This window comes from Protopterus annectens, chromosome 12.part0 (assembly GCF_019279795.1).
Source record: "Protopterus annectens isolate FY-2018-M chromosome 12.part0, PAN1.0, whole genome shotgun sequence".
NCBI classification, from domain to species: domain Eukaryota; kingdom Metazoa; phylum Chordata; order Ceratodontiformes; family Protopteridae; genus Protopterus; species Protopterus annectens.
Window position 1 is genome coordinate 13311434 of NC_056746.1, and position 26544 is coordinate 13337977.

General features: G+C 44.5%; 1 protein-coding gene across 1 annotated transcript in view; it reads right to left on the reverse strand.

Moving 5' to 3' along the window:
* Positions 1 to 26544, reverse strand: part of UBN1 (ubinuclein 1) — a 772140-nt gene that overhangs the window by 321390 nt on the left and 424206 nt on the right. The window contains exon 8 of the mRNA XM_044090531.1: positions 22851 to 22994. Coding sequence (XP_043946466.1) covers positions 22851 to 22994 — 144 coding nt within the window. The remainder of the gene's footprint in view (positions 1 to 22850; positions 22995 to 26544) is intronic.

The following is a 26544-nucleotide window of genomic DNA, read 5'->3' on the forward strand; positions in this document are numbered from 1 at the left end:
GCTGCTTTCCACCGCATGGCAAGAAAGACTAGGGAAGACTGCGTCGGCTGTCAGCTATGTACCTCTGCGTTCTGACTTCAGGGTACTTGCTGGTACAGCCGACGCCGGACCCAGACTTTGGGATTCTGGCCAACCTCTGGCTGCCTGCCGGCAGGATCACCCCACAGTTATGACTGCAACAGTGAAACACGAAGAACATCAGCAAACGACGCAGAAATCCCAAGACTCTGATACTAGGGCTGACTGTGGGCTACCTGCAGGCAGATAACCCAAGTGTGATAAATGCAACAGGGAAGCACAAAGAAAAACAAGAAATCTGTCTGGGCGTTATGGGGACTGGCTCCATAGTGTCCGGTTCCTTACAATCCCATCAGAAAACTAACTCAATGTGTTTGTCAGCTGGGAAGGGGGTCACACAAGATGTAGACAGGCTCACCCTGAAAGCCTCAAAGAACACAGACTCTTCAGAAGGAGTAGGTCTGGCCAACCAGCCACCTTTCTGCCTAAGAATCTCCAAGATATCTCCAAAGGCGACATCATCAGGTGGTGATCATGGGAAACCTTCTCCCTCAACATCTGTCTCCTCTGTGAGCAACTCCACTGTGGAGTCAAAGTGCCCCCTTTTGCACGTTTTCTTCTGAGGAACCTCCTTTGTGGGGTATTCAGGGGAGGTATCGAAGAAAGGGTGGCTTCCTTGAAGGGAAGAACTTGGAAGCTCCTTGAGCAGGCTGACCCTGGAGAGAGAAAATGGGCTCAGCACTCAGATCCAATGAAGGAAGAAGGGAAGGATCGGAGCCAAAAGAGGTCAGCTCCCTGCGAACAGAAAAAGTACTTTGCACAATCTGGAAAGCTGACAGACCAAGAGAAACTCCCGCTCCCCCATCTACCTTTAAGCTGAAACAGTCAAAGTGTGGACAAGAATAACTGATTCATGGTCTCCAAAAAGAATCAGATCCAAGCTGCCGAGGGATGGATTCAAGAAGGTAGGAACCAACCCCCCCCCCCCGAACCGATGCTGACATCCTGGATCCAGGACACACTGATCGAACGAAATTGGAGCAGAGATGGTCAGTGTAGCTGTCTGAGACGTGGAAGGAAGGTTCTTGGATCAGACACTGACTCGCTCAGGTACTTAGGATCGAGGGACTCTGAAATTTCTGATTGGAGGAGACTGAATCAGAGTAGCATGGACACTCATGGATCCAATTGGGGACACAGCTGACAACAACCCCATCTGGATTTCAGCTTTGAGGAACCTGCATATCATCCTGTCCATATCAACAGACTCCTGGAGGACTTACAGGAGGTAACCGATGCAGGTCTGGAAGTGGTTTGAAGCAGCTTCAAGGGCAGCACTGGGGAAACTGCCCTGATGGAAAACCCTGGAGTTTGAGTCCCAATGGTTCAAACAGAGCTCTCTGGATCCAAGGTGGAGGAGGATGGCCTAGGAAAGGCAGTCACATGAGAGGTGGCCTGTCAGATCAGAGGAGCACCTTGGATTTGATGGGACAGAAGTGGGTCTTGGATCTGAGGTCTTTGCAGACTTTGCCGGAGGCTCCGAAGAGGCTAAAGAGGTCTTATGGGAGTGTTTCCTCGGCTCTGATGACCTAGCATGGCTAACTGAGGGGGGTTGAGCTCCTGATGAAGCAGCAGGTAGCAGTCCTTTTAGTATGTTTGTTCCTGCAATCAATGGATGGCTTGGGGTTAAATCCCTCACAAATTACACAATATGATTGCAGGTGCTCTGGCTCTAAGCAGTATGCACACACTGTGTGCATCACAATGGGGGATCTTATGCCCACATTTGGAGCAGCACTTGAAGCCAGTTGGTTTATCTATCATGCTTAAAACAGAAACAAGAACACACCAGTAACAGCTAAGTAATAAAACACAGCAAAAACACCAACCCTGTCATGAACAACAATAAGGGTTAATGTATATATATCACCCCACCCTTTTTTTTTTTTTAAATACAGAAGCAAACAGAATGGAAGGGAAAAGTGCCAACCAGTCTGGAAGCAGCAGGAGGAAGAAATGGTAAAATACAAAAATGAGTCCCAAGCATCTACGAGAAAAGTACAGTTTTGTACCTACCATAAATGTAGATGTTCGAAGATCCACATTGCTGCAGTCATAACTTATGGGTAGTCCGCTGTCCTCGGTCGGCCCGAATACCAAAGTATTAGGCTGACATCGGTCATGGGCGCTCAGATCTGACGTCAGAGCGTCAAGGTATTAAAGCGCATGACCGATGTCATTTCCTCAGTCTTTTCTTGCCCCAGATGTCAGAAGGCTCTAAAAATAAAGGACACAGCCAAAAATAGAATAACTTCCTTAATACTATGTACAAAAAACAGCTACAACCCCAATCATGCCACCACTCAAACTACAGAGGGGAAGGAGGGAGGGTAAATTGGACTGCAGCAATGTGGATCGTCGAACATCTACATTTATGGTAGGTACAAAACTGTACTATGTTCTTCATCTCACATTGCTGCAGTCATAACTTATGGGTAGAATCCCAAAGCAGAGGTAAAGGGAGGCTGGCAAAATCAGAAAGCATTGGGGGCTGCCAAAATGTCCTGTAAGATTGCAGTGGCAAATCCAGCCCTAGATTTGGAATAAAGAGGAAGATGGTAATGTTTAGAAAAAGTGTGCACTGAACTCCAAGTAGCTGCTTCCAAAATATCTTTAGTAGCTACCCCCCTCAAAAAGGCAGTAGAAGTGGCAGTAGCCCTAGTGGAGTGAGGCCTGATTCCAGCTGGAATCTCCTTACCATGATGAGAACAAAAAGGAATACAAAGGCCAATCCACTTAGAAATAGTTTGTTTTGAAACAGGTTTCCCCTGAGAACCCAAAGCAAAAGAAACAAACAACTGCTGAGACTGTCTGAACCCTTTAGTCTTGCTCAAATAATAACGCAACTGCCTGTGAATATCCAAAGTGTGCAAAATTTTCTCCCCTTTATTTTGGGGATCTGCATAAAAAGTAGGCAAATGAATAGATTGGTTCAAGGCCACATTCGAAACCACTTTAGGCATAAAAGTAGGGTTAGTGCAGAGATACCCTGTCCTTATGAAAAATTAGGAAGGGTTCAACTGCCATTAGAGCCTGCAATTCAGAAACCCTTCTAGCAGACGTAATGGCCAACAAAAAAGCAGTCTTCCAAGACAAAAACTTTAACTCAGCCGTAGCTGCAGGCTCAAAAGGAGGTAAAGTAAGTTTTTCCAACACAAAATTGAGATCCCAAGCAGGAGTAGGAGCTCTACTGGGGTCTTAAGTTCTTTGCCCCTCTAAGGAACTGCTTAAACAAAGGATGAGAGAATAATGGTGGGTCACAGTCATAGTGAGCAGAAATGGCTGCAGCATGAACTTTTATAGAGGAGAAAGACAAACCCTTGTCCAATAATTCTGTAAGATATTGAAGAGAAACACTCAAATCAGGCCTGGAAACATCAAAGCACTTTGCTTTGCTCCAAATAAAAAATCTCCTCCATTTATCGGCATAAACTTTCCTTGTACTAGGCCTCCTGGCCTCCAAAATAACATTCAAAACTTGTTGAGGAAGCTGCGACCCTCCAGGTTTTAGAACAGAATATGCCAGGCTGTTAGATGCAGGGACTGAATCCTGACATTGAGGAAATGATTGCCCTCCTGAGTCAAAAGGTGTGGAATCAAAGGTAAAGGGTAAGGAGGTTCCCGTACTAAACTCCTCAGCAGAGGGTACCAGTGCTGTCGAGGCCAGTCTGGAGCTATTAGAATTATGGAGGGCTTGTCTTGTCTGACCTTCAAGAGAACCTTTGGAAGAAGAATAGAGGCGGAAAGGCATAAACGTGAAGATTGCTCCAACTGAATGATAGAGCATCCACTTTCCAAGCTGTGGGATGAAACATCTTTGTGCAAAACTTTGGCACCTGGAAATTTAGTGGAGAAGCGAACAGATCTATGTCTGGAGTCCCCCATATCATTGTCAACTGTCGAAATACATGAGGATCCAATTTCCACTCGTGGGGATCCACTATCAGTCTGCTCAAAACATCTGCTAAGGAGTTCTGTGCTCCTGGCAGAAACCTTGCTTGAAGAGTGAGTTGCAAACTGAGGGCAGTCTCCCACAAAATCATAGCTTGCCTGCAAAGAGGTGAATGGGTTCCCCCTTGCTTGTTGATGTACCACATGACAGTTGTGTTGTCTGTTTGAATCAACACCTGCCCTGGGAGAAGTAAATCCTTGAAAGCCATCAATGCAAACTGGACTGCTAACATTTCCTTCAAGTTGATATGTAAATGCTGAAGTCTGGCAGGCCACGTGTCTTGCACCCATTTTCCATTGAGGTGTGCTCCCCAAGCCTTGTCCGAGGCATCCGTCAAACTCTGACTCGCCTCTGGTCGGGTCACAGAGAGTCCCTTGTTTAGGTGACATTCCTGAGCCCACCACAAAAATTCCTTTTGAATGCAAGGTATTATTCGAATGACAGTGTCCAGATCTTGGCAGTGTTGTGTCCATACATTTTTGAGATACCATTGTAGCTTCCTCATATGCAGTTTGGCATTGGGAAGCACCAGAATACAAGATGTCATGAACCCCAAGGCTTGAAGGACTGTCCTTGCAGTCAGCCTGGACCGTAGAGACAACTGATGGAAGTAAAGTGTAAGATTCATTTGCTTGTCCGGGGTCAAAAAGGCCATCTGGGAAGCTGTATTCAGTCTCACACCCAGAAAGCACATTTCCTGAGAGGGTACTAGACTGGACTTTGTTTCGTTCACAGAATACCCTAGGCACCTTAACACTGTCATAACATACTGTAGATGGTGAAGAAGCTCGTGCTTGTCTTGAGCAAGAATCAGGCAATCGTCCAAATAAGGATAAATTTGTATTCCTCTTAACCTGAAGAAGGCTATCACTGGAGCCAGAACTTTTGTGAATACCCTGGGCGCAGTAGATAAGCCAAAGGGCAATGCAGAGAACTGATAACGTAAAGTCCCAGCCCGAAAACGGAGGAATCTCCTGCAACTGAGCCTGATAGGAACATGAAGATAAGCCTCTGAGATCCAGAGTTACCATCCAGTGATCTTTGCCCAACAGAGGCAGAAGTTGTTGCAACGTCAACATTTTGAATTTTGGAATGTCCAGATATGTGTTGAGGATAGATAAATCCAAGATTGGCCTCCAAGTGTTTCCTTTCTTTGGTACAAGAAATAGGCGAGAGTAAAATCCGAGGCCCACTTCTGACAGGGGGACCTCCTGTATAGCCCCAATTTGAAGAAGCAAAGAATCTGTTTGTGAGCCTCTACTCTTTGCTGAGGAGGAACGTCTGGCATGCCTTTGAAAGGAGGCAGTGTGTGAAAATAAAACTTGTAGCCTCGGTCTATAATGTCCAACACCCATTTGTCCTGGGTGACTAGAAACCAATTTTGCTTGAAGAGTGCCAACTTTCCTCCCAAAGGAGCTGCCAGACAGGATCTGGCAGCTGGAAATGCAGGTCATTGGGCCTGTTTACGAAAGGACTGGCCCCTGCCCTCACCTGTAGATTGTGCTGGTGAACTCCACGGTCTAGGCCTGAAAGAACTCCGAGCTCTGCCCCTACCACGCCTAGATCTAACCCTAGACTGAGAATCAGAAGAAGGGTAAGTCCAACCCTTAGCAGGCCAGTTCCTGCTAAACTTAGGGGGCTGCACCTGCAAAAAATCTTTAACAGTCTGCATAGACTTAGCCTTGTCTTCCATTTTTTTCAAGACAGACTCCACAGGAGAACCAAACAAAACTTCAGACTGCAAAGGAGCATCCAAAATCCTAGCTTTAACATGCTCTGACAAATTCTGATCCCTAAGCCAGGCGTGCCTGCGAATAACTGAACCAGTGGCAGCCACCCTGGAAGAAGCCTGCAAAGCATCAAAACCACACTGCAAAGCATGCTTACCTACCTGATCAGAGGCATGTACCAAATCCTGTAATTCCTTACACTCTATGCCCTCTGCCAAAGCATCCACTTTAGATTTTAACTGAGTAAGGAGAAAATTCTGGTACTTCAACATATGAAACTGGCAATTCAAAGCCCTCATTGCTAAAGTGGAAGTAGTATACACTTTCTTACCCCACCTTTCCAAAGCTCTAGCATCCTTATCCAAAGGAACTGGGATTCTTTACAATAGAAGCCCTGACCCCCTTAGGTCCCTGGCTAATAGTTTCTGGGTCGGCCCTAGGGCTCTTGTACAGATATTTATGAGCCTCAGGCACTCTGTAGTACCTATCTGGCTTAACTGGCGCAGGAGGCAAAGAATCTGGATTAAGGGAAGCCTCAGAGAAAACGTCTTGAACAACATCCAAAACAGGAGGTATAGCCAAAGGCCTATGTTGTGGTAAAAACAAAAATTCCCTAAGCCTCTTCCTGGAATCTGAGAAATCCTGACCTTCCCATTTAAAATGCTCCCTCATGGAATGCAGGGTTTCTGAAAAAGAAAAATCCTCTGGAGGAGAGGCAGAAGGAGTGGAATCCTCTGCGTCTGAATCAGAATAAGGAGGAAAATCCTGAATGTCTTCATCCGAAGACTCTGAGTAATCTGAAGCCTGTTCCAAACTTTCCATTTCCGGCTCCACCCTAGGCCTCTTATCAGGAGGGGGCATAGAACCCCTGATTAAAGTAATTAAATCTTCTGCCATTTTAAGCATGTGTTTCTTAGGCACAGAACCTGCAGAACTAGGACTGACACTTGTAGCAGGCAAACCAGGCCTGCCTTTGGAAGGTACTTTAAAGACAGAAGGAGAAGGCCTAACCACCCTAGGCAAGGAAGGGAGAACAGTAACCTGAGAGGCCCCCTCAGCCTGACCTGACTCCTGAGAGGCCACATCTTGCAAAACCAACGTCTCCCCCTGAGACTCAGTTGAAACTTCGGCCGGATCAACCGAATCCACCGTAGTGTCTAAAGAACCAGCGTCCGGAACGGACGAGTCATCCTGCTTGGACCTTAAAGATTTATCTTTGCGCTAATTCGCAGTAGCGGGCATCAGAGGATCCGACGGCATATTGTTAATTACACCGCTTACCGAAGACAAGCCTAGCACAATCTAACCTACGCTTAATGGTGCGTTTATTAAATCTAGCACAAAAGCGACACCCTACTACGTCGTGCTCAGGTCCCAAGCAAGGAATACAAAGAGAGTGGTAATCCCTATGCGGTATCCGTTTCCCACAAGAAATACAATTATTCACTTTTTCTGACATCCAGAAGTAACTGAGGCAAGAAAATACAAAAATATTCCCCCAACAGGGTACTTAGCCCAACTTGGTTTCGGTCTGAAACTCAGAATACGAAAATTTCAGAACGCCGAACGGCACTTGCAAATGCTGCTTCTGCTTCGGACCATGCGGCAAAAAAGACTGGGGAAATGACGTCGGTCATGAGCTTTAATACCTTGACGCTCTGACGTCAGATCTGAGCGCCCATGACCGACGTCAGCCTAATACTTTGGTATTCGGGCCAACCGAGGACAGCGGACTACCCATAAGTTATGACTGCAGCAATGTGAGATGAAGAACATCTGAAGGGAGGGGAGGAGAAGACTATGAGCAATATACTACTATTAGCGATAGAGTAAACATTAAGAAGAAACGTGACTTATCACCCAAAGAAATTCTATGAAGAGATTAGGAATCTATGTCGTACCAGCTAGGCAGCAAACAAGATCTGAAGAAGCTACAGAGAGTGTAGGGCATTACTGGTAGAGGGAGGAGCTCAAGACTAGGATTGAAGTCTGAAAATTGAGACAGAGTCAGATCCAATGGTTGGATCCATAACCCAATAGTGAGGAAGAATGAAAAGGACAACATCAGATCATAAAAAACTGACCTGTGCATCACCCAGCCCATCAAGAAAACTCACCAAAAACTGGGCTTCCTCCATCGAAACAAATCTTACCTCAATAGCGTCAAATAAATCGTTAGTATCATCCTACCTTCTCCCCTCCCTTCTCTATGAACTACCCATATTAACTAATATGCAAACCATCTTACTAAATAAATTAGAGACAGCTTTAACAAAATACCCAGGTTTGTAGCCAATGCATTCTTCCGTACAAACCAGTGCTCAACACTAACGCATCCTACCGTACACACCAGTGCTCAAAACTAACGAAACCTACTGGGACACACCAGTGCTCAACACTAATGCAACCTACCAGGACACACCAGTGCTCAACACTAACACAACTTACTGCACACACCAGCACTCAACACTAACGCAACCTACCGCACACACCAGTGCTCAACACTAATACATCCCTACTGCACACACCAGTGCTCAACACCAATACATCTTACTGTACACACCAGTGCTCAACACCAATGCATCCAACAGTACACACAAATGCTCAAACACTAATACAACCTACTGTGCACACCAGTGATCAATACTAATGCATCCTACCAGACACACCAGTGCTCAACACTAATGCATCCTACTGTACACACACCACTGCTCAACACTAAATAAGCTCAATTGGCTATAACTACCTAATCACCTTGCTTTCACTTATCTTCAAACTGTCCACAAAATAAAACACAAGCCACACACATACCCTTCTCTACAAAACATTCTCAAGCACTACTCCCCACCATGTTGCCTTTGCTCAGGTAATTAGAGCCTATTAATACATTCCTAATCCCGTAACACAGCTGGAGACTCACTATACTCAACCTATGGCAGCAGCCAATAGAACTTCGGCTTATCCCACTAAAACAGGACAGTTGTGCATCTCCTCCCAACTCTGTTCTTGTTCGCACCCAGATTAATTCGAACTCTCAGATCTCTACACTATCACCAAACGTTAACTCTCCAGCTCTCCTATTTTATCCTGTAAATGTAAATAAAGCCTACCTATACTTATAACGGTATACTGCTTTTCATCACTCCTATGTAAATGAAATGTCTATACTGCAATACATATGTAAATACAATTATTGTACAACACTCCCACAAAAATCAAACTGTATTTAACCTCTGTCTTGATTGTATTACCCACTGGATGATTCTAAAACCCCATTTCTACTGTTGAGAAATGGATTCTTTTTTCTGCATAAACTATGTAATTTTCTAACTCTAAAGCAGCTCTTCTAATTGAAAATGGGTCTGAGTGCCCAAATGGACCATACTGGTAAACAAAAGGAAATAAATAAATACATGAATACTATGTAAAACAACATGTGTGATATCTATATATATATATATATATATATATATATCTATCTATATATATAGATATATATATATATATATATATCTATATATATATATATATATATCTATATATATATCTATCTATCTATCTATCTATATGGGTCTACCTGAAAATGCCAAAAGTCCACAACGCCGACGACGAGAACACAGACACCAGAAGATAGACAACGGAGATAATAGACAGTTGAAAATCCCGATGCTGAGAACACAGACATGTTAAGGTAAGTATGTGATAGGGTTAGGAGCGGATTAAGCGAGTTAGGGTTAGAGCGCAGGTCAGGTGAGTGTGCGATAGTAACAGACTGTAGGGTTAGGGACGGGTTAAGTGAGTTAGGGTTAGGGCGCGGGTTAGGCGAGTGTGCGATAGTGACGGACCTTAGGGTTAGGGTTAAGGTTAGTGCATAGATAGTTGTGTATGTAAGGTTTAGTGTAGGTTTATAAGGTTTTTGGTGTGCTTGTGTTTTGTGTGCGCTTTTCAGACAGGGGATTTGTTTTGTTTGTTGACTGTCGGGATTGTGGTTTGTCAGGTATGTGAAGTTTAGTGTTTTTGAACTTTCGGTTTTGTGGTGTCGGTGATTTCGTAGTCGGTGTTTTAGCATGTCGGTGTTATCAGGTAGACCCATATGTCTCTGTCTACCTCTCTACCTCTACCTTCTCTACCTCTACCACCTCTACCACCTCTACCACCTCTACCACCTCTCTCCACCTCCACCTCTCTCTCTACCTCTCTACCTCTCTCTCTCTACCTCTCTCTCTCTACCTCTCTCTCTCTCTCTCTCTCTACCTTCTCTACCTCTCTCTCTCTCTCTACCTCTCTCTCTCTCTACCTCTCTCTCTCTCTACCTCTCTCTCTCTCTACCTCTCTCTCTCTCTACCTCTCTCTCTACCTCTCTCTCTCTCTACCTCTCTCTACCTCTACCTCTCTCTACCTCTACCTCTCTCTACCTCTACCTCTCTCTACCTCTACCTCTCTCTCTCTACCTCTACCTCTCTCTACCTCTCTCTCTACCTCTCTCTCTCTACCTCTACCTCTCTCTCTCTACCTCTACCTCTCTCTATCTACCTCTACCTCTCTCTATCTACCTCTACCTCTCTCTATCTACCTCTACCTCTCTATCTCTCTCTCCCTCTATCTCTCTCACTCTATCTATATCTATCTATCTATATCCACACACACACACACATATATATATATATATATATATATATATATATATAGGTCTAGGACTGATGTGCGAATGACCGTTTCACAGAATCCTAAACGGCCGGGCATACTTCTGCTAAAGTGCTTTTCAATGAAGAAGCACTTTCGCTGAAGTATGCCTGCAAGTAGAGGGGAATTTTGAGGGTGTGACTGTTGCGCAGATCGTACTACGGTGCAGATAAGGAAATTTTTTCCTTTTCCCCACTGGAGTGCAATCCTGGAGTGAGAATATTAAAGTAGGGGGGTGTGTGCAGGGGGGCTGGCCCCCCTGCATAAATGCTTTTTTTTTTTTTTTTTAATGCACATTAGCAAAAGCACTTTTGGTGAAGGTGGATTCGGACTGTTGAAGTTTCGTTCAAACAGTCCAGTGTGCACACACAGCAAAGTATTAGTTTAACAATGTGCACACTTATTTATTTACATTTGTTGACCAGGAATGTCAGACTGGAAGCAGGTCCATTTTCAGCAGAGGCCCGGGGAGAAAAGCTCCACAAATTAAAATATTAGACAAAGTTACAGATGAAGAATCCTAGCAATTAAAATATCACAAATAGTTACAGATGATGAACATAGTACATTCAAGTAGATAACTAGCATCTGTTCTATACATAAAGTCATAGCAGATATTAACAATTGTTACAAGAAGTTACCGCCATACAAGTAGACTGGCATGGAAGTATCAGAGCTTGCTGTAATCAAAGGTAGTTTGTGGGGTGGAAGAGAGGTAGATGGAGTGGGAGAAGTTAGAGGGGAGAGTTACAAGGGCATAAGCCAGCATGTTTTTAGGTGCACTTTAGGCTTTGAAGTGGGTGCATGATGGTAGAGAGGTTATTGTGGGGGGGAGGGTATTCCATAATTTGGCTATAGCGCTGGAGAATAGTGCTTCTCCAGAAGTATTATTGACTCTAGTAACCTGTAATTGATTTTTGTTGCTGGATCGCAGTGGTCTGGTGGTGAGATAGGGTTGGAGTAGATACTGGAGGGATGGGACCTTTAGAGGATGGTTAACCAGTTTGTGGGTGAGTGCGAGTTGATACCGTTGAAGGAGGTGAGGGAGTTCTAGCCAGCCTAGTTCAAGAAGTGAGAGAGAGTGGCGATTGTGGTAGGATGTCCCGGTGGCGAATTTTGTGATTTTTTTGTAGTAGGTCTTGAGTTTATTTAGGTAGCATTGCCTTAGGTTGGTATTTATTGGAAAGGCACAAAGTAGGGTGGAGATAAGGTGCAAGTTTGCAACTGAAATCCTAGCTGCTTTGGTGAGGAGTTGCTTATTTCTGTGCAAGGCTCCTAGTTGGATGGATAGTGGTGTTGTCTTTTGCTGTGATGTTAAAGTCAGAGTTGTTTTGAGTAAGTTTGGTGGGTTTGAAGATGAGTTTAGTTTTGTTTGGGTTGAGTATTAACTGGGCATCAGATAGCCAAGTCTCAACAGAGGAAAAGGCATCCTGTGTGACCTTTTGCAGTTTGGTTAGGGACTGGGCTGAGCAGATGATGGTTGAGTCATCTGCATATTGTATGACTGTGCCATGTTTGGTGGCAGAAGCTAGATTATTTGTGAAAATAGAGAAGAGTAGGGGTCCAAGGATGGATCCTTGGGGAAAACCAATACAGACAGGTAGTTGGGGAGATGTGTCATTTTGCCATACAACAGATTGCTGGCAGTCAGACAGGTAACTTTGAAACCAGTTGGTGACAGACTGAGAAAAGGATAGGTTATTGAGTACAGAGAGGAGTTGTTTGTGTGGGACCATGTCAAATGCTTTAGATAGGTCTAGGAAAGTAGCAGAGGAGAGATGGCCATTGTTTTTATGGTGAAGGATAGTGTTAGTAAGAGAGAGTAAGTGGTGGTGCTATGGTTTGGTCGAAACCATGATGAGTATTAGAAAGGTTGTTAGTAAGGAGGTAGTCTGAGATTTGAGAGTGAATGCATCTCTCTAGTATTTTGGAGAGTGGAGATGGAATCGATATGGGGTGGCAGTTAGTTCTGTGGAGGGGCCACCTTTGTGAAGGGGAGTGATGTGTGATATTTTCCATAGTTTAGGAACATAGCATTCGGACAAAGATCGGTTAATCAAGATGGATACTGGGTAGGCTAGGGCGTCAGCTGCAATTTGTAGGAATTCACTTGGGAGGTTGTCTACTGCTAATTTTGTGGGTTTAAGTTTAGTTAAGAGTTTTCTTATGTTGGAGGTAGGAATGGGAGAAAATGAGAAGAGTGTGGGTTACTGGGTGAAGGTGTGGGGGCGTAGGGGAGGGGGGGTTGTGTTGTCTAGCTAGTGACAGTATGGTTTGTGTGAAGTGTGTGTTGAATGAGGTAGCAATATTTTCTGAGGCGTGAGGAATGTTAGGTGTAGGGGTATTGATTTTACCTGGGTGGAGGATGGAGTTTATGGAGGTCCAGAATTGTTTGGGGTTGTGTTGGGAGGAGTTGAGGGCAGACTGGTAGTATTGGATTTTGTCCTCTTTTATTAGCTTTTTGACTATTGCATAGTTCTAGGAATTTCTGTCTAGCTATGTGGGTTTTGGTTTTGCGCCAGTGTTCCCAGGCTTCACCTCTGTTTTTCATTTCTGATCTAGTGGTTTTCTGTACCATGGGGGGGTTTGGGCTTTCGTTCTGGGAAGTCTTATGGGGGGAATGGCTATTTAGGATGCTTAAGAAGGTAGTATTGAAAAATTGGACTGCGTCATCTAGGCTGATGTAATTTAGACGGTGCCAGTTACATTCTTTGAGGGATGAGATGAATGTGATTGGGTTAAAGTGTAGTTTTTTACGTATTTGACAGTAGATGACAGGTTTAACTTGGTATAGGTGTTTTTTGAGTAGTAATGCTGGGAATGATCACTGAGGCTATTTGATAGGCAGCCTGCTATATAGGACTGGGGAATATTGCTGACTAGTATCCAATCCAGGGTAGTGTGCTTGTTGGAGTTTTTATTTATTCTGCTTGGTGACTGGACTAGTTGGGTGAAGCCATGAAGGTTTAGATGCTGGGTTGGATGGTTGCCAAAACAGGATTGCCAATCAATATTGAAGTCACCTAAAATTATGGTCTCTTGAGGGAGATGGTGGGTAGTCCAGCTGAGGAGTTTTTCTAGTGGAGGGATATTTTGGCCAGGTGGGAAGTAGCATCCTATTATGTTGATGGTTTTATTTCGGTTTATTTTCAGGTATGTATATATTATTTCTTCATTGGCAATTTGGGGAGCTGATGAGTTTAGAATCTGGATGTTTAGATGCTGTTTAAATATTATAGCTATACCACCTCCTTTCTTGTTTAGTCGGTCTAATCTTAGTATGTTGTAACCATTAGGGAGGATTTGCTCACTGGTAATGCGAGGTTTTAGCCAGGTTTCTGTCAGGATGATTATATCTGGGGAGTACAAGTCTATGGTGGCATGGAGTTTGCGGACTTTGTTGGCTATACTTCTGATATTTAGGCTTAGCAGAAGGAGGTCATTTGGTTTTCTACTGGCTGGGATTTGGGAGATGTGTTTGTTAGTCTGACTATTACAAGTGAGATTAGAGATGGAGGGTCAGGGTTGGGGTGGATGTCTCCACTGAGGGCAAGTTTTGATATGCATGAGGTTATTAATTTTATCAGTTTGTGAAAGAGTTTGCATTTTAGGGAAACTTTATGATTGGGTGCAGTCAGTAACAGATGTGGTGGGAGGCTTATTTTGTTAACTTGTAGGGATGCATTTAGTTTTAGTATTTTAGTTGACAGAATATGTGGGGGATACATAAGGATGGTTCTTCAGTTGGTGGGAGAGGAGCAGAGTGAGGGTAATTCATGAGTGATGGAGTGAATAGTTGTACAGTGGAAGTGCTTGAGTGGGGGTATAACGGAGTTGTGGTGAGATGTAAGATATGCAAGGAGAGGGTATGCAAAGAGTACAAGTATGGTATGCTTATTCATGTTAGCAGAAGAGGAGGGGGGTAGTAGTGGGAAGATGGTGGCTTTAGAGTTGGGAGTAGTGTTGTGGTTGGTGGTAAAAATGATGGTAGGGGTTTGTTCTAATAAAGGTAGGACCACCGGGGGGTGGGTGGGAATTGGGGGCAGGGTGGAGAGCGAAGCGGGCAGAGACCTGTTAGCTGCTCTTAGGAGGGGTTGTGGGCTGGAAAATAATCAGATAACAGAGAATACAGGCCTTTATATAACTTCTGTCCTATGTATTCCTAGTGGGGGGAGAAGGGTAGGGACTAATTGCAGGAGGAGTCCTGTGGGAGTGATTGACAGGTCTCTCAGATTCTAGAAGATGGGCAAGTCAAACAAAAACAATCAATTGACTCAAACTGTAAGTAAGTGATATGGAGAGAGTACCAAGTGAATAGATGAAATAGAAGTTATGTTCTTACCATAACGTTCCATGTTAGTTGCCTTCTTCTTGCTGGATGGGTTCGGAGCCGATCCTCGGCTCCGACTCGGCCACTCTAAAAGCTCGAGAGTTGGTTCCACCGGCTCGAGGCTCCCCCTATATCCCACAATGCTAGGCGTGAGTTACCTCAGATCTCGTTTGTAAGCTATGCACTGCCTATAATAGTAGTAAAATAACTAGTAACAAAGTCCACCTCTATAAACAAGGGAGAAGAGAAGGGTGACCTACACCCTGATCCAGGAAATATGCACAGCAGAGCATATACCTAAAGTAAAGAGGTGGTAGAAAGAGAGGTCACAATCAAAACTCCTCTAGGTCTGTCCAGGCCAGGGGAAGGAGGTGGGCAAGAAGAAGCAAGAAGACAACTAACATGGAACGTTATGGTAAGAACATAACTTCTATATGTTAAGTTGTCTATCTCCTTCATTCTTGCTGGATGGGACAGCGTCCTAGCACCTTGTCCCGGGTGGCCTAACGAAACAGACTCTTGAGAACAGTGGAACCAAAGTTAGCTCTATGTCTAGAGGCTAAATCCAACTTATAATGAGAAATGAAAGTGTGAGGAGTAGCCCAAGTAGCAGCTGCACAAATGGTGTCAATAGGCAGTCTATCTTGGAAGGCTATAGAAGTAGCCAAGGCTCTGGTAGAATGGGCTTTAGGTTTGCTAGGCAGCTTTTGGTGTCTAATTTCATAAACAAGGGAAATCTGGGATGTTAGCCATCTGGATAATGATACCTTTGAAACTGAAAGTCCCTTTCTGCCTTCTGCATAAGAGACGAACAGCTGGTCAGATTTTCTGAATTGTTTTGTTCTATCCAAATAGTACCTTAACTGACGATGAACATCTAGCCAATGTAATCTTTGTTCAGATCTGTTAGAATATTCTGGAAAAAACACCGGAGGTCAATGCTTTGATTTAGGTTAGCCGTGGAGGCTATCTTAGGTAAAAGGACGGGTTGGTTCGTAAGGATACTCTGTCCTTATGGAACAACAGATAAGGAGGTCGACAGCTGAGTGCATGAAGTTCTGAAACTCTTCTAGCTGAAGTAATAGCTACTAGAAAGAGAGTCTTCCATGATAGTAATTTTAAAGAACAGGAGGATGCAGGTTCGAAAGGAGAGAATTAAAGAACTGAGAACTAAATTTGGGTCCCAAGGAGGAGGAGGATTTCTTACCGGAGGTCTGAGTAGAAAAACTCCTTCAAAAAGGCTTTGCAAAGCTTGTGGGACATGATGGCAGAATCTGAAATGCCCACATGAAAGTTAGAAATAGCTGCCAATTGAACTTTAAGAGTAGAAGGAGATGAACCTGCATGGAAGAGTTCAGCTAGAAAATCAAGGACCATTTGGATGGAAGCAGTGAAAGGATCTATGTCCCTTCCTTGAGCCCAATAGGAAACGTTTCCACTTACTCAAATAAATCTTTCGAGTGGAAGATTTATGGGAAGCTATCAAAATATCTCGAACAGAGTGAGATATTTGAGGAAGCCTGGCTAAAGCTGGAATTGGAGGAACCAAGCAGTGAGGTTCAGAGAGGGAAGGGAGCGATGAAACTGACCCGACTGATGGATCAAAAGATCTGGAACTAGGTCCAGATGCCAAGGTCGCTCAACAGAAACTGATGTAGAAAGGGGAACCAAACCTGTCGAGGCCAGTGCAGACAATGAGGATCAATGAAGCCTTCTGAGCGATAGCTTTCTGTATTACTTGAGAGATTAGTGGGAAGGGGAAATGCATACAGAAGTCCCCGGGGCCAAACTTGGACTAGAGCGTCTCTGCTGGGTTGGCCTGGTAGCGGAATAGGGTGAAAAAATCTCTGCACTTGCTGTTTTGGGGAGTAGCAAAAAGGTCGCAGCAAGGCTGGCCCCACTTGAGAAAAATTTCTCTCACAACAGAGTCTTTCAGAGACCACTCGTGAGGCATGAGGATAGCTCTGCTCAACTTGTCCGCGATCTGATTGGACTTCCGGGATGTGCGTTGCTATCAGAAACGCTGAGAAGAAATCGCCCATTGCCACAGTCTGAGTGCTTCTCGACACAGGGGGTAGGACCTGGTTCCGCCTTGTTTGTTAATATACCACACTACGGACATATTGTCCGTCTGGATTGCTATCGTTCCCAAGGGAAGAGAGTCTTGAAGGGCTTGCAACGCTAAAAGCACTGCTCTCATCTCTAGAACATTTATGTGCAAGTGGCATTCGTCTGGTTGCCATGTGCCCTGGACAGTTCTGCCCTGATAATGCCCCCACCCAATCAGGGAGGCGTCCGTTGTCAGAGTAGCAACCGGAGGAAGGAACAAAGGGTCTTCCCAATAAGAGCTGAGGGAAGACATCCACCACAGAAGATGATTTCTGCATGTTTGCGTGATTATAATGGTGTGAGACATTGGAAGTTGCTGGTACGACCATTGCGTGAAGAGCATCCATTGAAGGATTCTCATGTGGAATCTGGCTAATGGAAGCAGAGGTATGGCAGCCGCCATAATCCCCAACACTTTCAGAACTAACCTGGCTTTGATTCTGTTGCTGCTGAAGAGGAGCGAGACCATTTTGTGTATGTCTGTTATTCTCTGATCTGTTAGTCTCAGAACATGTTGATTGTGTCTAGATTTGCGCCTATGAAGGTAATAGTACGACAAGGCGACAAAACAGACTTTTCAATTTATTGAAATGCCTAAATTTGACAAGTCACGAAAGGTGTAGTCCTGGCCATTAGAAGATGATGCTTGGTGGGGGCTGTAAGGAGCCAGTCGTCCAAATATGGAAACACCTGGAATCCTTGTCGTCTCAGGTGAGAAGCTACCACTGCCATGCATTTGGTAAACACCCGGGGGGCAGTGGTGAGACCAAAGGGCAGGGCCCTGAATTGAAAATGACTGGTTCCCAGCCTGAAGCGGAGGAATCTTCTGGAGGCGTCTTTTCATTTTATGTGACAGTACGCATCCTGAAGATCTATAGAGCACATCCAGCTTCCCTTTCCCAAAGGGGAAGGATGGACTGCAGCGTGACCATCCGAAATCTTGTTTTCTTGACTGACTTGTTCAAGATACTGAGATCCAAAATTGGTCTCCAGTCCCCTGTTTTCTTTGGAACTAAAAAGAACCTGGAGTAGATTCCGGATCCTTGCTGGTCTGCTGGAACTGGCTGAATTGCTCTTTTGCAAGCAGCTTTGAAATTTCCAAAGCTGCAAGATCCCTTTGAGCGGTGGAACATCTGGAAGGGATTTTTTGATTGGTTTGGAATGCGAAGAAGGGAATGGAATAGCCCTCGAAATGATGGACTGTACCCATTTGTCTTGAGTCAGGGATAGCCAGGCTTTTGGGTACAGTGACAATCTTCCCCGACTGCCTCCGAAGGTAGGCAGTGGCAACACCTCAGGGATGCTGAAAGGGCTTATCAGAGAAGACTTCCCGATTGCCCTGGTTCTGCGGACCCCCTGCCTCTAGGCGGCGTCTACCATTGTTGTTCCCCTCTGCCGGGGAACCGACTTTGTGCGTCAGGCGAAGTCCCTTGAGATTTTTTACGGAACCACATTTTCCCACTTTTCTGGCCTTTGGGGTAAGGCCTAGAAGGAGTAGAAAACGGACTCCGACTGCAGAAAGAGTCTTGCCATCTGTCTCGCACCTAGTCAAGGTTTCTTTCACTTGAGGACCAAAAAGAGATGATCCATCAAAGGGGGAATTAGTGAAAGACATTTTAAAGGGGTCCATAAAGTTGCATAACCGCATCCAGGCGTGCCTGCGTAAGGCCACACCTGTCCCTGTGGCCCTGCTCGCTCCATCAGCTGCATAAGAAAGGCGCATGGAGGAGTTAGCTATGGAGTTCAGGGTAGCCAGCTGAGTGTTCATCTTGTCCTGAAAACCCGCAGCTGTAGGATCCTTCAACATATCACTCGCTTCCTTGATCAAGTCCCTTTGAAGATGAGTAAAATGGCATAGGTAGTTCAGCGAGCATTGCAAAGGTCGCTGGCGAGAACATCCGCTTCCGTACCTGTCCATAGACCTGGATTCCTTGTTAGGTGGATGGACAGGCACCGAAGGATCAGCTAGTTCCTTCTTGGTGGCAGCAGCTACCACCATAGCATCCACAGAAACACCTTTTGTGAGAAATTGCTTGTCAGTTGGTGCTGTTATAAATTTGGAGGGTCTCCTGGGGTAGGGTCCACTGAATCAGGAGCCGTCCAGGCCTTCTTTGCAACCACCTGCATGAGGGGATCAAGGGGGACACCCAGGAGGTGGAAGGGCGAGAGCCAAGCGCCTCAAGATACACAGATTCATCCTCCGAAGGGTTAAGGGCTGGCCAATTTCCCTCTGTTTCAGGATCTCTAGAATGTCTGCGAAGAGACATCTTCAGAAGGGGAACGGGGAACCCTCGAATCCTCTAAATCTGTGTCAGAGGTGACAGACTCAGGTGAGTCTAAGTGCTTCCTCTTACACTTTCTCTTCCTAGGGGCTCCCCTGCCAATTCAGGAGAGGCCTCGGAAGAGGATGAGATCCCACAGGGGATTCTTGAGGAGATTGCTCTCTGTGGTCTGGGATGAGGGAGTGAGTCGACATAACCAAAGGCACCAAAGTGGGAGGGGGCCGGAGCCGACTGTGGAGTTGAACAAGGTTCCAACACACTCCGCATGACCTCGAATGCACCCCTGTCAGGCAGAGCCAGAGGTCCCGCTCCGAGAAGCTGAGAACCTCCCTCGGCACCGACAGAGATGGCTCCGAGGCGATGTCGGAGCTGAACTCACCAGCGCGAAGCACCGAGAGGGAGAGGGGGTCGGACAAGGGTCCGATGCCACTCACCCCCTCGGAGCAGACGAGGAAGCCCGGCGCCGAGATTCTTCAAAGGAAGAAATCGGAGCCGGCAGCGGAGCCGAAGACAAATGTATCGGCTCCGGCGCTACCACAGTCTCGGTTCGAGGCGCGGCTCTGAGCTCAAAGGAGTCGGAGGAGGAATATTAATTGGAACAAGCTGAGGCATCGACTGATGAGTCGGACTCTGGAGCATTTGGGCCAGTGCCTCGGACTTCAAAGTCTACTCACTACCCTCTGGAGGTCGTGATCTGAGAGCCTCGATGACCTGGAGGAGTGAGATCTATGGCTCCGTTCAGACAGCAGGGGAGGCGCTGGGCGAATGAAGCGGAGCCAAGGGCGGTGACCTCGATCTCTTTCTAGATGTCGGCTCCGATGGTATGATCGGAGCCGACCCATGACCCTCTAATGCCTCGGCTCCGGCGGAGCTGAGGAAACCACTGAAACAGCAGTCACAGACTCGCCGGCTCCAGCGGAGCCGATGAAGCAGTAGGCTTCAAAGCCTTAGGCCTCGACTCTGAAGCTGGAACCGAGGTCTTAGAAGCCTTAGAAGGTTTCCCAGAAGACACAGGAAGGGAACCTTCAGGCTTAATTAAACCCCTCAAAATGAGTTTATTTTTTCTCTCCTGCAGGACTCTAGGGCTGAAGCCATGGCATACAGCACAAGAGTCCTGCAGGTGTAAAGGTCCCAGGCAGTACACACAAGAAGTGTGACCGTCTGTCAGAGACATTTTCTGACAGCACGAGTCACACTTCTTGAAGCCTGAGACCTTTGTATCCTTGGACATACTCAAGGAACCTGAAGTGTAATCACACACAAAACACACACACACAGATTACACTGATAGGATTAAAAGGAATTATTTAAAACTAAAGGTAAGTTAATAAAAGTCCCTAAGTAAACACACACACCCTAAGGAAAGGGAGGAAGGGCCCGAAGGCCTTAGGGAAGAACTATATGTTCTTTATAAAAGAAGGGGGCTGGAAACTAAGGTAGTAAGGGATAAGTAAGTCCACTACACTAAGGGGGAAGAAAATTACACTAAACTAGTCTAAGTTAAAGAATTTAAACTATTCTAACTTTCACTAACCTGGAGCCGGTAGAAAACACACCTCGATCGCTGTAGCGGCAAACGAGATCTGAGGTAACTCACGCCTAGCATTGTGGGATATAGGGGGAGCCTCGAGCCGGTGAAACCAACTCTCGAGCTTTTAGAGTGGCCGAGTCGGAGCCGAGGATCGGCTCCGAACCCATCCAGCAAGAATGAAGGCGAGATAGACAACTGTACATCTGCAGTTAAGTATATGGCAGTACAGTTCAAGGGGAGAATTAAACCAGCACAAGTTAATTATTTCTGGTGTTACTAATTCTGGGGTAGTGCAGCTTAATTTGGAAGTGGATAGCTATTGCCATACAAAAATAGTCTAATATTGACTGGTCACAGATGAAACTGGGAAAAAAAGCACAGTTGGATGTAAAAGCCATAGATAAAAATTTAACAGACTTATTTAACTTATGCAACAGACTTATTGTACGTTTTTTATTTTTTATATGTTTCCCCTAACAGATGTTTGCTTTTCAATTGACTTGTACAGGTTATAGGTCATAAAGGTGGGAAAAGTTTTCAAATGATTTATTGTGGTTTCATTTTTTAAATCACAAAAACCTGGCATTTTAACAGGGGTGTGTACACTTTTTATATCCACTGCATATGTGTGTGTGTATGTGTATATATATATATATATATATATATATATATATATATATATATATTATATATATATATATATATATATATATATATATATATATATGTGTGTGTGTATCTCTCTCTCTATATACATATATATATATATATATATATATATATATATATATATATATATATATAGATTCACTTTATAATCCTGAAATACTAAAATACCGAATTTTAGTATCTTGAGACTATAAAGCCGAAAGTGCAGTTACGCGAAACTGCATAATATCAAAAGTTGAAGTGTCGAATCTGCGGTTGTATTGGCACATTTGTGATGTGCGGTTTGCGGATTTAGCTGGGGATTCAGGTACGTTTTTGTAAGGGTATTGGGTAGAGATTTTAATGTGTGTGAGTGTGGGTAGTGGTGTGTTTTGTGTGTGTGTGTGTGTCTGTGTGTCTAGTGCGACCTCGGAGTTAGTATATATATATATATATATATATATATATATATATATATATATATATATATAAGTAGTGGTGGTGTGGGGGGTGCAGGGGGGCTTGCCCCCTGCTTATAGGTAGAGTAGAAGTGTTTGTGCTGGTTTGTGTGGTGGTGGTGGTGTGTGTATGGTCACAGATTTGAATTTTGCGGTTGTGGGTAGTCAGTTTTTTGAATTTTCGGCTTTATAGTCTCAAGATACTAAAATTTGGTATTGTAGTATTTCGAAATTAGAAAGTGAATCCATGTGTAGGAAACAACTATTTACACAACTGCCCCAGGAAAAAAGTGCAAGTAAAAAATTTTACATTTCCCTTCAATGACTTACTTTAATTGCACATGTAAGACGCATAAGAGGGTGAAAAACTGATGTGGATGATGCAATGAACAGCATCCAAGACCATCAGGGGAGTAATCTCCAAGAAAAACTGGTGTGGAATCTTGACTGGAAATCTCTCCTGCCAGTAGGATGGACTACATATGTTATAACCTGCTAAACTAAATGCAGGTGAGGATCAGAAGATGACAAGTACTTTCAGATATGTCACACTTAATGCATAATCCAACCTATTACAGCTACATCTCAACACAACACGGCAGACCTGCAAGGTGTGAAAAGAGGGTGGGTGGATGGCATAATAGTTAAGGTGTTTACCTTGCAGACACAAGGTGCAGGGTTGATTCTCACATGGGGTAATTGGCTAGGCTTAAAATGTCCCACAAGGGTAGTTAGCCTAGTACTAACCTATGAACCTCTCAACATGTAAGCACTTAAACCACCATTAAGTTTAGAGTTAAGGCACTACTAACAGGATTTGTTCTTCCTTTTAAAGATACAAAACATTAAGGCCATGTGCCAAAGACTTTGAACAAGTAATAACCTGAAAAGTTGTATGGTGGCATCCAGAATATCAACAAAATTCTTTGTGAGCACATACTGACTGGTAAACATGAGTACAGTAAATCCCATTTCTCAAGCCCACAAAAAGTTACTGCATATTCCATGCACAGCAAACACATTTTTTTTCCAGTTTTAAAATGTAGTACCTTGCCTGCATCCATCCCTTTGGCCACAGAGGCCTGACCTCAGTCTCCAGAAAGGTTTTCAAATAATCTTCAGCTGAACTGGACTTATATTTCTCCAGTTCATAAGCTGACATCTTTGTCTTTACAACAGTGGACAGCAACTCCCTAAAAACAAAAAGTTAGACAATTATGAACCAACAAAGGAATAATCCACACAACACACTTTCTTCAAGTACCACTTAACACACCTGCAATATGTTTTCAACATCAAAATGTAGAGATTTATTTGTGCTTTACAGGATGGAACTCAGCAAACAATGTGCTACATACAAATAACTGAACAACCAAAAACAATGGTAAAGTATTAGTAGAGTGCTCACATTCAAAATTACCCAGCAGTTTAAACATTTACAAGTCACACACACCAGTATATTAATACAGTACAACTGTATATGCAGTCAGGATATGTATTTGCTGAAGTGACGACAAAGTTCTTGCTTGGTTCTATCTTTAATCAAAATGCAGACTAATATCACTAGAAGCCAAGCTCTGAAAAATGGTCTCCTTTCCAGAGGATCCCCATCTCATTTTCCACAGTTTTTTTCCAAAAGATAAATAATGAAATCTCTTCAAGTAGAAAAACAGGCAGAAAAGATTCTCTCTCAGTAGTCAACATTCCTTTTTATTTTTTTCATCCACAACAGATAACCATTAAATCACCTCTGCTAGACCAATTACCACTGCCTGCAAGTCTTATCCAAACAGACCTCTGCTGCTTCCACGCTGGGAAAGTTTCCCTACTGGGAGAGTACCTGTTCCAAGCAGGCCAACAGACTGCTTGTGCAGGCTGTCAGGGTTTGGTACACAAAGGGCAAGCAAGCAGGACAAGACAGCAGAGTGGCAGTCATCATTGCATGTGTAAGGATTTTCTTTCGGCCGAAATCCCTGCTAAATCATGCTGACCTTAGATGCACACAGACCAAGTGGCAATGGTGGGTCATTCCAAGTGTCCTGCCCCAGGCAGTTGGATAGTCATAGCTTTTCAGCTCCCGCTTCCCAGGCCAGCATCAATCTCAAGCCAAAACCACTGCCAGGGTTCATATGGGGAACCCCAGCATGCTTCCTCCACCACACGACAAGCATGTCAATCAGCTCTGTTACTCAGTCATCTGAGCTGCTAATCAAACTCCTGTCACCTGGGCAGTAATCAGGGCTTTTAATGCCAACCTTAAACGTACAATCAGAATTCCTGAATACATATCTAAGTCTGCAAGACCTTAAAATGTACCCTCCCTTCTGTTGCAACTTGGTGGTGGGGGAATAATTTTGAAACATGTTTAACTTGTTCTCAGCTGCAAAAATTTTAAAGGTGAAAATAAAACCAGGTTCAGCAGACTGGTCTGTCCTTTTATGTGACTTTTCATTTCATTTTTATATATGGTGGTAGATGGTATGCACTGACTGATGTTCACAAATAATCTTAGGCTTACATTAAAAATTTTAATAGCTGACAAAGCAGACAAATCATCAACTAGAAGCGCATACAAAGCTATATACAATCTGTGGCACAATGACAGTTTCACATGTGAAAGGTGCTATATGAATTATGGGACTAGAAACATTGCAGTCAAGCCATGATACATGTATATAAAGTGATATGGTAATGAAACCTTTTATCAGCTATAAAAATGTAAAACAAATGCTGAGATACCATCAAAAGTAAAGCCTGTAGCCATGACAGACAAACAGCTGTTTGATTCTCATTAACAGAAATTTGCAAGACCAAGGCTAGAGGGGGAGTATCAATATTCGTCAAAGATACCCACACCTCCAGGTTGGTGGCACAGCACGAAGCATCAGAGACTATCCATGTGCAACTAACAGCGGATAAAACTGCCTTCCAGTTTATAGCCTGCTACAGACCACCCTCCCAAACCCAGGAACCCCACTCTGCCTTCCTGAGAACACTGGAAAATATGAAGGTCTCTCTAAACACCATTATATTGGGCGACTTCAACTACCCAAAAATAGACTGGGAGCATTACTCTAGCTCCAACACCCTAGCCCAAAGGTTCCTAGAATTTATAAACTCAAATGCTATGGAGCAACTTGTTACCACTCCCACAAGAGGGAAAAACATACTGGACCTGATGATCACCAACATGGGGACTCTATGCTCCAGACCAGAAGTGTATCCCCTCACTGGTAAGATCAGACCATAAACTAATCTCACTAGATATTCACATCCCGACCCCAGCCCCTGCCCAGAAAACCACAGTGAAAAACTTCTCTAAAGCAAATTTCACACTCCTCAAAACCGAGGTGGGATCCTTCAAAGCCCCCAGGCCTGTGGAAAATACGGCCCAGACCGCAGAATCCTTTATAAATGCATTCTATGAACACCTTCAGGAATGCATGGATCATGCAATCCCAAACAAAACCAAGACCCAATCCTCCAAAGGCAGGTGTCCTGTTTGGTGGACCCCAGCCATAAACAAACTATACAACAGAAGGAGGAAGCTACTACATGATAGAGCAAAATCTCAAAAAGGGAAGGCATCTCTGATCAGTATTGGCAAAAAACTACGGGCACTCATTAAATCATCTAAGGCCAGCTTCGAGAGAAAAATTGCACAGGACACTAAGGATAATCACAAGGCTTTTTTTAGTTATGTTAGGAACCTGGGTGGGAATTCCCAGATATGCTCAGAATTAGTCCAAAATGACAAAAAATACAACGAACCCACAGACATTGCCAACATCCTAGCTGACAGGTTCAGCGCAAACCTCCCCCCCCCTTCTCCACCAAAAGGGCAAATATCTATCCCAGCAGAGTGCTACCCCCCTGACATGTCAGATGCTCAGGTATGAGCCGCCCTCTGCAAAGCAAAAAACACAGCATCAATGGGACCAGACAGTGTCCCGGGCTGCGTCCTACATGAACTCCAAGAAGAACTAAACCCAAACATAAAACTACTGTTCAATCTCAGCCTTACTACAGGATATGTACCCAAAGAGTGGCGTACAGCAACAGTGGTTCCTCTCCACAAAGGTGGTGCCTCAATGGATCCTGGAAACTATCGCCCCATAAGCCTGACTAGCTTGGTCTGCAAAGCTATGGAAAGGATCATCATGGACCTCATAAATAAAGATATTGGGGATCCACAGACACTGGATCCTACCCAGTTCGGCTTTAAGGGCAGATCCTGCCTCTTAAACCTGGTCGATTTCTTTGAAACGGTCACCAAGGCCATTGACGAGGGTAAGGTGGTCCACACAGCCTACCTGGACCTCGCAAAAGCCTTCGACACAATACCCCACTCTGGCATTATAGATAAGCTCACCAGCTTAAATATAAACCCCTATGTCACTAGATGGGTTGCAAACTGGCTCAAGGACAGAACCCACATGGTTAGAATTGCTGGAGCCATGTCAGACTCCAAACCAGTTACACGTGGCATCCCACAAGGCTCAGTCCTGGGACCTCTCTTGTTCGGTATATATTTCTCTCGGAGGTACAGGCCAACACGGAAAGACTGTGGCTGACCAAGTTCGCAGATGACTGCAAACTGGGCGTCATAATAGACTCTCCAGCCGACACAAGCATCCTACAAAAGGGCCTCATAGAAACAGACAACAGGTGCCAGAGCCATGGCCTCAAGCTAAACACCAAAAAGTGTATAGTTATCCCTTCGGCAAAAACAAAGTGCCCAAA